Genomic DNA, 12,118 nt, shown 5'->3' with positions numbered 1-12,118 from the left:
AACAACATTGTGTGTTGATCAACTGTGATAGACTTGACTCTTCTCAGCAATACAATGGTCCAAGATAGTTCCAAAGGACTCATGATGGAAAATGTTCTCCAAATCCAAAAAAACAAAAAACAACTGTGGAATCTAGATGCAGATTTAACCATACTATTTCTACTTTTTTGTTTTCCTTTTTTGAGGTTTTTTCCCTTTTGCTCTGATTCTTCTTTCACAACATGGCTAATGTGGAGATATGTTTAGTGTGATTGTACATATATAACCTATATCAGATTGCTTGCTGTCTTGGGGAGGGAGGAGGGAGGGAAGGGAGGGAGGAAGAAAAATTTGAAACTAGAAATCTTATAAAAACAAATGTTGAAAACTATCTCTATATGTAACTAGAAAAAAATTTTAAATTATAAAAAAGAAAGATAGTTATGTTTAGTAAAAAAAAAAGAATATGAGCTCCTGGAGGGCAGGGGCTATGTATCCCCAGAACTTAGCACAGATCCTGCCCTGCAGTGAGCACTTAAATGTTTTTTTACTTGAATGAATGACCATTGACCTTCCTATAGGAAAAGCAGGGGGCAGACAGGCTGGGAGAATGGGAGGAGCTGCAGACATCCCTGGCCTTGGGAGTCAGCATTGAAGAGGATGATCTCAATGTGCGTGTCTGAGCCAGGTACCCCTCTAGCTGCAAGGCTGCTGCTGCTGTCTCTCTGTCTGGCCAGTGGGGTCTTTTATCCACAGATCATGAGGATACACAATACCCAGAGACTCTCAGGCCCTTTGGAAAAACAAAGCTCATTTTCACTTAGCTGAGGTCACATGGTGGAGAGGTTAAAGTGCTGGACAGGAAGTAAGGAGGATCTGGGTTCAAATCCTTGGCAGTCTATTAGCTGTGTGACTGTGGGGAAGTCACTGAAGACTTATATAAGTCTCAGCTTTGTCATCTACAAAATGAGGGATCAGAGTAGATTGCCTCTAAAGTGCCTTGCAACTCTAAATCTATGATCAATCAATAAATAAGCATTTTCTAAGCTCCTACTATGTACCAGGCTTTCTGCTAAGTGCTGAGGAGACAAAAAGAGGCAAAAAAGAGTCTCTACCCTCAGGGAGCTTACAATCTAGTAGGTCCTCTGAACATAGGAAGAAACCTTTGTTGTGGTAGCTGAGATCAAACAATCCCTACTCAAAAAAGGTGAAGTTCTATAAAAAAAAAATCAATTTCCAGAAGGTTATGGGGAGAAACAGCTTCAATCCAGTGATGGGTCCTAGCCCTGGTGTTCCCTGCTCCTTCACCTCAATCTTGAACCTGATTTAGTCCATAGTTCTTCCCCCAAGGGGAAGTCCATCTAGATAACAAGACAAAGACATGGTAGCATGATGGTCACTGAATCCCAGCAACACTTTCACTTGGAAGCTATCCCGCCAGAGAGGAAGGTCACAATCTGTTGGGTTTTCTTAGATGTGACCTCTGTAGTAGTTTCTATGGTGTTTTCTTTCAATTAAGTACAGATTTAAATTCCTCCCAAAGGCCCCTCTCTTAAAGCTAAGACTGAGTTAAATCCATAACAAGTGACTCAGAACCAGTTTCCCAAACAGGCTGCCAGGCCATTGGGTTCTAGAGCTGTGGCCATGCCCAAGCTACACCAGTAGGCTTAGTTACCTTGTGAAGCAACTCATCCGACTGCCCTACCCATTGCCACTACCAGCCAGGCTCAAGGGTAACCCCAGAAATGGAGGAAGTCAAGGCAGGGCTCAAATGCCCCATGATTACTATCACATCATCATCCAAGTGGGGCCTTAGAAGGAGGAGGGGCAGGAGGGAACACAAGGGCTAGGACCGAGCACTGGAATGAAGCTGCTTCTCTTACAAGCTACACCAGATGGGCCTAGAGACTCCAAACATAAGTTGGGGCCAGTTGACACTCAATGAGCGTTTTTTTTTTTTGGGTGGGGGCAATGGGGGTTAAGTGACTTGCCCAGGGTCACACAGCTAGTAAGTGTCAAGTGTCTGAGGCTGGATTTGAACTCAGGTCCTCCTGAATCCAGGGCCGGTGCTTTATCCACTGTGTCACCTACCTGCCCCTCAATGAGTATTTATTGAGAACCTACTATGTGCAAGGCACTGTACTAGTATTGAAGATAAAAAGACCAAAACAAAAAAACAGGGCTGACCTGAAGAGCTTTCATTCTTCTGGAAATAGAAAATATAAGTATCTTCAACACATATTTATTAAGCAACTACTATGTGCCAAGCACTGTTTTTATCCTGGGGTTACAAAGAAAACCTCTAATGTCTTCCCCTCCCTCCATCCTCTCAGATGAGAACTTTGCCTCATATTTCACTGAACAAAAATTGAGAAAAAAAAAAATTGAGGCCATTTGCTGAGAGCTCCTTCTTCTCTCTTCCTCCTCCTCATCTCACATCTTTTGGATGCCTTCTGCCATCATCTTCTCCTTCACCCCTATCTCACATGAAGAGACAGCCCTTCTCCTTGGCAAGGCAAACCCTTCTCCACATATAAGCGATCCATTCCATTCTGTCTTCTACAATGGATCTATCATCCCCACTCTCTCATTTATCTTTAAGTCCTCCATGTCTACTGGCTGCTTCACTACTATGTACAGATATGTCCATATTTCTCCCATCTTCAAAAATCTCTCCCCTGGTCCATCCATCCCTGCTAGCGATCATGCCACATCTCTCCTCCCTTTTGTGGCTAAGCTCCTTGAGAGGGCCATCTCCAATGGGTGCTTCCACTCCCTTTCCTGTCTCTCTTTAATTCTCTACAGTCTGGTTTCTGACTTCATTCAACTGAAATTAATCTCTCCAAAGTCACCCAGTGATCTCTTAAGTGGCAGATTTAGGAACCTTTCCTCATCCTTCATCCTTCTCACTCTCTCTGCAACCTTTGACATGGGATCGTCCTCTTTTTTTACTCTCTTCTCTCTAGGGTTCTTTTTAATTCACTGACTCTGAGAGTATTTTTCCTTTCGTTTAATTTTTTACTTCACAAAACTGTACCCAAAAGAACAAAAGGGCAAGAAGTGACTTTCCAAGGTTTTTTTTTTTGCTTTGGTTGTTTTTTCCAGAACAAAATTATAGTCACAAAATTGGTGGTGGTGGTAAGGGGGATTGTTATCATATCATCATCATCACCCCCAAGACCTCTTATTTTTCTCCTGTGTGGAACACAAGTTAATACTAAGCAGCCCTTTTAGGTCATTACAAAATTAATGACCTAGGTCTCTTATCACTTAAAACATCAGTTTATACCATTACTGCCACCAGCTGTCCATAGTCTTCTGTATGTCCTAGTCCAATCAGTTTCTCACTGCTATATGAACTGACACATGAATTTTTTCAGTGGACAAATTTTGTGCAGTGCCTTCTTTTTTGGCACTTTAAGTTCTTCACGTTTTGTTTACTTCTTGACATTCCACTTTCCTAGATTTTAGGAAAGCTCCCTTTATATATAGTTTGCATTAAAATGTGCCAATACCTGTGCATTGACAAGTTTTTTTAAAAAAATTAAATTGTACAAGGACCAGTTTTGTTGGTGCATTTTTTTAGAATCAAAATCCTTCCAATATATATTACAGTTGAAACATTAATCTTGTAGCATCATCCACACTAATTGTTTCACCTTCAGAACACTGAGAAATCAGGTGCTTCAGCAATGGTTCAAGTGACAGCCTTTTTAAGGAGTGTGCAAACTATCCTTTGGCATGGTCACTATTCTTTGGATATCTATGAATGCCTTATTTACAATTCTAATTTTTCTAGATTCACAATGTTTATCTTCTTAAGATTTGTGGTGACTAGTTTTGCTTTATTTTTAGCCTTCAAATTCTTGCTGGTAATATGAAATACATTCCTGATCTTATGCCCTTTCCCTTTGTTCTTCCCCATTGCCTGGTGCTCATCCAGAAACAAGATAATCTTAATTCTCCACTTTCCGTGTACACTGGACTCCATTGGTTATCTCAATCAGTTCAACAAAGTGGCAGTTCCCACAAGTTGTATCCCTGGGAGTCCAGACCAAGGAACGCAGCAGTACACATACAGCTCCTCCAGCCCGGGGTGACGTAAGCTTCCAGGCCAAACACCTCTCTATGCTTTTGTGACAGCCTGCCTCTGGTTCTCTTCCTGCCTAGCTGATCCATCTCTGTCTCCCTTGCTGGATCTTCATCATTGGTGCCCCCAAGGTTGTGTCCTGGACCCTCGTCTTTTTTCCTTCTGTACAATCTTACTTAGTGATCTCCTGAGATTCTGTGGATTCAGTTATCTCTAAGCAGATGATTCTTAGATCTATTTATCCAGTTCTAACTTCTTTTCTGGGCAGCTAGGTAACACAGCGGATAAAGTGCTGGGCCTGGAGTTAGGAAGACTCATTTTCATGAGTTCAAATCTGGCCTCAGACACTTACTGGCTATGTGACCCTGGGCAAGTCACTTCAGCCTGTTTGGCTCAGTTTCCTCACCTGTAAAGTAAGCTGGAGAAGCACATGGCAAGCTACTCCAGTATCTTTGCCAAGAAAACCACAATATGAGTCACAAAGAGTCTGAAACAACTGAACAATAATAGCAAACCTCTCTCATGACCTCCAGTCTCACATCTCCAGATGCTTATTAAATATCGAGAACTTGATGTCCTATAAATGCCTCAACTCAACATGTCCCCAACTGAACTTATCTTTCACCCTAAACCCTCAACTCTTCCAAGCTTTCCTATTACTTTTAAGGGTACCACCAACATACATTAGCACTAGCATTTGGTGAAACTGGGAAGGGCTTCTTATAGAATGTGGGGTTTACCTGAGGCTTGAAAGAAGGAAGGAGGCAGAAATGAGGAAGGAGAGAATTCTAGGCATGGAGAAGAGTCAGGAAAAGGGGACAGTCAGGAGTTGGTGTGCCTTATGCAAGAACAGCAGTGAGGCCATTGCCACTGGATTGTATAATATGTCAAGGGTAATAAAGTGCAAGAAAATGGGAAAGGTAGGAAGAGGTCAGGATAACATTTAAAAGGGCTTTAAAAACTGTTAAATAGTGGATTTCATATTTGCTCCTGGAAGTAATAGTGGGCCACTAGATCTTGCCAAGTAGGGGGATGAGATGATCAGACCTGTGCTTTAGGAAGAGACCACATAGACAAACATGGTTTGCATTTGAGAGGATGGGGAGAAAGGACATTTAACTTACTACCTAGAATGAAAGAGATCTAAGATCTAATCCCTTCATTTGATGGATAAGTAAACCAAAGCTCAAAAGAAATGATTTGCCCGAGCTCTCCTAAGTGGCAGAACTGGGATTCGAAGCCAGGTCTTCTGTCTCTAAGTGCTGTCTTGTCCATACTGTGCTGCCTTGTGAAGCTACTGAAAACCCATGCTTACTTCACCCCAATAGTCAAGAGCATGGAACTGCTGCCACTTTGAAACCGGGGGCAGTGTCCCAATTTTTCCACATCCCTTCCAACATTTGTCATTTTCCCTTTTCTGTCATTCAAGAAAACTCCTATGTTAAATCTGCCTCCTTGCATTAGGGTCTCCTGTTTACTTTTGCCTGTTACCCAGACTTTGGGCATTTATATTTTGACATATGAGTCTATGAGCCTTGTTCCTTTCTTGGATTTTGTCTTCTGTGAACTTTTGGGTGTCTCAAATACTCCTTTTTCTACATTGTGGATATTTGTGGTATTTAACTTGGCAGTTTTCTCTTGTCTCCTACCCCCTTCCAGTTTAAAGTTTTGCTTACATTTGCAAGATTCAAGGCAACTACATTTTTACTAGATCCTGTCTATGGTATCACCCCTAGCTGGACAGGATGCCCACTATTCTGGTCTAGCAGCTCCTTTTGTGGTGGCAAAGAATTAGAAATTGAGGAGATGCCCATCAATTGGGGAATGGCTGTACAAGTTGTGGTTAAATGATGGTCATGGACTACTATTGTGCTATAAAAAATTATAAGCAGGATGCTTTCAGAAAAACCTGAAAACACTCATATGAACTGAAGCAAAGTGAAATGAGCAGAACCAGAAGAACATTTTATGCAATTACAGCAATATTGTATGATGACCAACTGTGAAAAACTTAGCTTCTCTCAGCTATAGAATGATCCAAGACAGTTCAGAAAGACTCATGATGAAAAATTCTATCCACCTCTAGAAAAAGAATTGATGGAGTCTGAATGCAGATTGAAGCATACTTTTTTAACTTTATTTTTCTGGGGGGTTTTTGTTTGTTTTGTTTGGTTGGTTTTATTTCATAACATGGCTAATATGGGACTGCATATGTATAATCTGTATCAAATTGCTTGCCTTCTCTAGTGTGGGGGAGGGGAGAGAGAAAGGGAGAGAATTTGGAACTCAAATTTTTTTTAAAAGAATCTTTAAAATTGCTTTTACATGTAATTAGAAAAAATTAAATGTAATTTTTTAAAAAGAGGTGTTTTAATTTAATTTCCTCTTCATTGATGATGAATTCACCTTTTTCATTTTTAATACTGTAATTTGGTTTTCTTCTTTCTTTTTCAAAATCAAATTAACCGATGGTTCACTTATTTTATTGTGTTTTTTTTTCATAAAACCAGCTCCTAGTTTTATATATTTGTTCAATGATTTTCCTTTGATTTTACTAAACTCCCCTTTGATTTTCAGGATTTCTAATTTGGTTTTTCTGTTTTGTTTTATTTTGGGGGGGGGCAATGAGGGTTAAGTAACTTGCCCAGGGTCACAGAGCTAGTAAGTGTCAAGTGTCTGAGGCCAGATTTGAACTCAGGTCCTCCTGAATTTAGGGCCGGCGCTTTACCCACTGTGCCACCTAGCTGCCCCCTCTAATTTGGTTTTTAATCGGAGATTTTAAATTTGTTCTTTTTAAAAATTTTTTAGTTGCATGCCCAATTCATCTATCTGCTCTTTCTCTATTTTTAATAGAAGTATTAAGAGAGAGAAAATTTCCCCCAAGTACTGTTTTTTTGTTTTTTTGGTTTGGGCAGGGCAATGGGGGTTAAGTGACTTGCCCAGGGTCACACAGCTAGTAAGTGTCCGAGACTGAGTTTGAACTCAGGTCCTCCAGAATCCAAGGCTGGTGCCTTATCCACTGTGCCACCTAGCTGCCCCCCAAGTACTGTTTTAGCTTGCTCCCATAAGTTTTGGTATGTTGTCTCATTGTCATTCTCTTTAATGAAATTATTGATTGTTTCTATGATTTGTTCTTTGGCTCACTCATTCTTTAGAATTGGATTATTTAGTTTCCAATTTTTTTTTTTTTAGTGAGGCAATTGGGGTTAAGTGACTTGCCCAGGGTCATACAGCTAGTAAGTGTTAAGTGTCTGAGGCCGGATTTGAACTCAGGTACTCCTGACTCCAGGGCTGGTGCTCCACTGCGCCACCTAGCTGCCCCTCCAATTATTTTTTTTTTTGGAGGGGTTTTTTTTTTTTGTTTTTTTTTAAGTGAGGCAATTGGGGTTAAGTGACTTGCCCAGGGTCACACAGCTAGTAAGTGTTAAGTGTCTGAGGCCAGATTTGAACTCAGGTACTCCTGAATCCAGGGCCGGTGCTTTATCCACTGCGCCACCTAGCCGCCCCTCCAATTAATTTTTAATCTATCCTTCCACTGCCCTTTATTGAATGTTATTTTATCACATTGTGATATGAAAAGGATGCATTTAATATTTCTGCCTTTCTGCATTTGATTGTGAAGTTTTATGTCCTAATACATGGTCAATTTTTGTGTAGGTTCCATGTACTGCTGAGAAAAAGGCATATTCCTTTTTATCCCCATAGTTTTCTCCAGAAGTCTATCAGAGCTAACTTTTCTAACATCCTATTTACCTTCTTAACTTCTTTCTTGTTTATTTTGTGGTTAGATTTATCTAGTTCCAAGAGGGTAAAGTTGAGGTCCCCCACTAGTATAGTTTAACCATTTATTTCCTCCTGTAATTCATTTAAATATTCCTTTAAGAATTTGGATACTATACCATTTGGTGGATATATGTTTAGTATTGCTATTACTTCATTGTCTATGTACTTTTTAGCAAGATGTAGTTTCCCTCTTTGTGTCTTTTAATTAGATCTATTTTTGCTTTTGCTTTGCCTGAGATTATGATTGCTACCCCTGCTCTTTTTACTTCAGCTGAAGCATAATAGATTCTGCTCCAGCCCCTTACTCTGTGTGTCTCTCTGCTTCAAGTGTTTCTTGTAAACAATGTATTATAAGATTCTCATTCTCTCTCTCTCTCTCTCTCTCTCTCTCTCTCTCTCTCTCTCTCTCTCTCTCTCTCTCTCTCTCTCTTCTTTCATCCTGGCCATCTTCATTAGTGTTTTACTTTTGACCACCACTTCCTCCAATCTTCCTTCCCTTCTAGTAGTCCCCCTTCTTTTCTTATCCCCCTCCCCTCCTACTTCTCTATAGGGTAATCTACATTTCTATGCCCAACTATGTGTATGTTATTCCCCTCTTTGAGCCAATTCTGATGAGAATAAGCTCCAAGTGGTGCCCACCACATGCCCATCTTTCCCTCCACAGTAATAGGTCTTTTGCACCTCTATATGAGATAATTTACCCCCATTCTACCTCTCCCTTCCCTCTTCTCCCAGTGTACTCCTCTTTCTCACCCTTATTTTTGGTTTGGGGGTTTTCTGGGGGGATATCATCTCATCAAAATCAACTTATACTCACATCCTCTGTCTATATATACTCCCAAATACCCTATTAGTGATACAGTTCTTAAGAGTTACAAGTATCATCTTCCCATATAGGAATGTAAAAAGTTTAACCTTTTTTTATGAGGCAATTGGGGTAAGTGACTTGCCCAGGGTCACACAGCTAGTAAGTATCAAGTATCTGAGGCCGAATTTGAACTCAGGTCCTCCTGAATCCAGAGCCGGTGCTCTGTCCACTGTGCCACCTAGCTGCCCCAAAAAGTTTAACCTTATTGAATCCCTTATGATTTCTCTTTACTATTTACCTTTTTGTGCTTGACTCTTATATTTGAAAGTCAGATTTTCTCTTCAGCTCTTATTTTTTATCAGGAATGCTTGAAAGTCCTCTATTTCATTGAATATCCATTTTTTCTCCTGAAGGATTATCCTCAGTTCCACTGGGTAGGTGAATTTTTTGTTGTAATCCTAACTCCTTTTCCTTTCTAAGTATCATATTCCAAGACCTCCAATCCTTTAATGTAGAAACCACTAAATCCTGTGTAATTCTGACTGTGGCTCCACAATATTTGAATTGTTTCCTTCTGGCTGTTTGCAGTATTTTCTCCTTGACCTGAGAGTTCTGGAAATTGGATATATTCCTGGAAGTTTTCATCTTGAAATCTCTTTCAGGAGATAATTGGTGGATTCTTTCAATGTCTATTTTACCCTCTGGTTCTAGGATTATCAGGGCAGTTTTCCTTGACAATTTCTCAAAGTATGATATCCAGGCTCTTTTTTTCAGGCTTTCAGATAGTATAATTCTTAAATTATTTCTCCTGGATCTATTCCAATGAGATATTTCACATTTTTTCATTCCTTTGATTTTGTTTAATCCTTGATGTCTCATGGAATCATTAGCTTCTACTTATCCAATTCTAATTTTTAAGGAATTATTTTCTTCAGTTAGCTTTTGTACCTCCTTTTCCATTTGGCCAATTCTACTCTTTAAGGAGTTGTTTTCTTCAGCGAATTTTTTTCCATTTGTACATTTCCACTGTACATTTTTTCCAATTTTTGTGCTTCTTTACCAGGCTATTGACTTTTTTCATGATTCTCCTGCATCAGTCTCATTTCTTTTCCCAATTTTTTTCCACCTCTTTTATTTGTTTTTTAATCCTTTTTTAGTTCTTCCAGTTCATTTTGGACCTGAGACCAATTCACATTTTTCTTTGAGGCTTCACATGTAGACAGACATTTGGACATTATTGTCCTCTTCTGGGTTTGTGTTTTGATCTTCCCTGACACAATGATAACTTTCTATGGTTAGGTTCTTCTTTTGGTTTTTGGTTTTTGGCTTTTTGCTCTTTTTTCCACCCTATTTCATGGCTATTAAAATTGAGCTCTACTGCTAGAATGGAGGGAGAACTGTCCCAAGCTTCTTGTTCTGGGGTTCTCTAGGCCCTGTGAGCCCTGGTCACTCACCTACTACACTGGGGCCTGGCCACTTGCCTGCTGCTGCATCAAGGCCTCAAAGTCTCTACCGCTGACCTGAAACGGGGCTCAGGGTCTCCTGCTGGCTTGCTGGGGCACAGCCTGCTGCTAGCTTGCTCAGACACCACCTGCACTGAACTATGCTTCCCTTTTACTTGAGTTATACAGACCTTTGCTTCTGCCCTTCTAAATTGTCTTGGGCTGGAAATTTTTTTCACCCTCTCTTTCTGTTGGTTCTATCACTCCAGAATTTGTTTTGAGGAACTATTTTATAGTTGTTTGAAGGTGAATTGGGGAGGGTTAAGTTGAGTTCCTGCCTTATTGTTCCATCTTCGCTATACCTCAAGAGATGTTATTGAGTCAATACTGTACTGATTGATGACTGGGATATGGATCTGAAAGGGTATCCCTTATTCAAATAGAAGAAGCTAGGAATAAGAGGACAGAGTCAAGAAGGATTGTATATTAAGATATATTTAAATGAGGAAATCTAGGAATGAGACTGGGGCACCATGATATAGATCAGGGGTGAGGATAAATGAAGGCAGGACCAAAATCAATACTGTTATCAGATTATACTGTAGACCACCTGGACAGAAAAAGGAGATAAGATAAGGAGGTCAGGAAACAAATCTCAAGTGTGACGCATAGGGGATGAAGTTTCTAGATATCTGCTAGAGATTTTTCTGCCAAAAACAGAACATCTAATAACTTATTGGGTTACTTTCATGATAAATCCTTCAAAAGATAGAGGAACCAATGTGGGGAATTACTATTCTGGACCCAATTCTCACCAATAATATGGAATTGGTTGCTAGAGTAGAAATAATGGAAACTCTGTGAGTAGAGGAGGAGGTGACCATTCTGTCTTAGAAATTGTGAAAAAATGTGTGAAAGCCAGGTGGAGTCTGACTTACCTTCTAGTTTTTCTAAACCAAAGGGTTTAGAGAGAGGATAGGTAAGATCTCATGGGCAAAAACTGTTGGGGAAGTCAGCCTAGGAAGAATGGAAATCTCTCAAAAATGAGATTCTGAAGCCACCAAGACAAACAATTCTCATGAAGAAGAAAGGAAGAATCTAAAGAGATCAATGTGGATGCACAGGGAGGCAAGACTTTTTTATCACAAAAGTATTTTATGGGGGCAGCTAAATGGCAGAGTGGATAAAGCATTGGCTCTAGATTCAGGAAGACCTGAGTTCAAATCTGGCCTCAGACACTCGACACTTACTAGCTGTGTGACCCTGGGCAAGTCACTTAACCCTCATTGCCCTGCAAAAAAAAAAAAGAAAAGAAAAAAAAGTATTTTATTATTTTCTAGTTACATATAGAGATAGTTTTCAGAGGCAAGACTTTTAAAAGACTTGTACAGAAGATGGAAGTAAGGACAACTAAGGAAAGATGAAATCAAGTGAGGCATAGTCCTATAAAAATAGTGTCCTATGAGAATAGTGTCAGAAAGAGCCAAGTCTGCTCAAGCTGGAGATGTTTAGCCTGTAGAAGTGAAGAGTTAAGAAGGGGACATGATCAATCAATAAGTATTTGTTAAACACCTACTACGTGCACGTACTATGCTAGGTGTTAAGGACACAAAGAAAAGTTAAGGTTCCCTGGCTCTCAAACTGCTTACATTTTACAGATGAAACAGCATAAGAAATCAGTGAGGGGTGGGGAAAGATGAGCAACTGCCACTGGAAGAAATCAGGAAAGGCCTCATATAGGAGGTGATCCTTGAACTGACCCTTTAAGTAGTAGGCTAGGGATTCTTGGAGGTTGGGGTGAATGAGGAGGGCATTACATGCAGAGGCAATAAGGACTGTTTGGCTTCAGTTGACAGGAGATGCTGAGGGATTGGATTTGTTTTGCTTGGTCCCAGAGGGCAGAACTAGGAAGTACATTGGGCAAATTGCAGAGAGGCAGCTGATAAAGAATTGTAGACTAGGAAGTTCTAGAAGGGAAGGAAAGGCCCTCAGAATTCATCCAGTCTAATCTATCTG

General features: G+C 40.2%; 1 protein-coding gene across 1 annotated transcript; it reads right to left on the bottom strand.

Moving 5' to 3' along the window:
- Positions 1-3,588: 3,588 nt before the first annotated feature.
- On the bottom strand, positions 3,589-3,904 carry LOC122733305 (ribosomal biogenesis factor-like). Its single transcript, XM_043973590.1, has 2 exons — positions 3,794-3,904; positions 3,589-3,660 (listed from the first exon to the last, which is right to left on the bottom strand). The coding sequence occupies exons 1-2, from the start codon at positions 3,902-3,904 to the stop codon at positions 3,589-3,591; spliced, it is 183 nt and encodes a 60-aa protein (XP_043829525.1).
- Positions 3,905-12,118: the final 8,214 nt, after the last annotated feature.

This window comes from Dromiciops gliroides, chromosome X (assembly GCF_019393635.1).
Source record: "Dromiciops gliroides isolate mDroGli1 chromosome X, mDroGli1.pri, whole genome shotgun sequence".
Lineage (NCBI taxonomy): Eukaryota > Metazoa > Chordata > Mammalia > Microbiotheria > Microbiotheriidae > Dromiciops > Dromiciops gliroides.
This window is presented reverse-complemented; position numbering and strand designations above follow the sequence as displayed.

Coding starts and splice junctions, on each gene's coding strand:
- LOC122733305 (XM_043973590.1), bottom strand. CDS start 3,904: ATGGGGAAGAACAAAGGGAAAGGGCATAAGATCAGGAATGTATTTCAT. Junction 3,661..3,793: donor TCACCACAAATCTTAAGAAG/ATAAACATTGTG, acceptor TTGCTGAAGCAC/CTGATTTCTCAGTGTTCTGA.